Here is a 636-nt window from a genome sequence, read left to right as displayed (position 1 = left end):
TATATTACGAATTGAGGGTCTCCTGTGTAGTTTGTCTTAACAGTGTGAAATATGATACCGCAGTACTTAAAACCTGTAACAATAATACGTATAAGCAACAGATATCCGACGTGTATTTTTTGTACTTTTTTACATTTTCGTACACTGTACAGTTTTACGCAGTCAAATTTATCAATCGCTGCAATTCCGACAAATGCCACGACATTTCAATTACCCGAGTGTATGTCTCTAGAGACACGACGAAGAATCCATAGCCTGTTATGCAACAAGGTACGCCAGATCTTATAGTAACGAGTATCAAGTCTTTTCGCATCATCATACCGCTTTCGGTTGCAGGCAAAAATGACCAAGGTCCTTTATACACTGCCAAAGCTACGCTCGTGCTTTCTTGCATGATGCAGTCACAGCTGTAGGTGAACATCAGTAATTGGCATAGACAGGCTATTAATTGGAAGCTGAAGATGAAACGTGTTCTGGTAGGTGCCCCTGGCTGCGAAAAGATGCGTTATTAGCGCGTAAAAGCTTGTCTGAAGTATGAACAGTGCTCATAATTTTTAAATGTTCGATATAGACACTTTTTACAGACGACGTGTGATTTGCCACGATCGTCATAGTAAGTACAATATATGGTCTATT

General features: G+C 39.8%; 1 protein-coding gene across 1 annotated transcript; it reads right to left on the bottom strand.

The window, feature by feature from the left end:
- Window positions 1-4: 4 nt before the first annotated feature.
- On the bottom strand, window positions 5-583 carry LOC112214033 (odorant receptor 13a-like). Its single transcript, XM_024372255.2, has 2 exons — window positions 215-583; window positions 5-73 (listed from the first exon to the last, which is right to left on the bottom strand). Exons 1-2 carry the CDS (start codon window positions 419-421, stop codon window positions 5-7), a joined length of 276 nt encoding a protein of 91 aa, XP_024228023.1. The 5' UTR covers window positions 422-583.
- Window positions 584-636: the final 53 nt, after the last annotated feature.

The sequence above is a fragment of the Bombus impatiens genome, unplaced genomic scaffold (genome assembly GCF_000188095.3).
Source record: "Bombus impatiens unplaced genomic scaffold, BIMP_2.2 scf_5388, whole genome shotgun sequence".
NCBI lineage: Eukaryota > Metazoa > Arthropoda > Insecta > Hymenoptera > Apidae > Bombus > Bombus impatiens.
The sequence above is the reverse complement of the archived record's forward strand: the minus strand, read 5'-3'. Positions and strand labels throughout refer to the sequence as shown.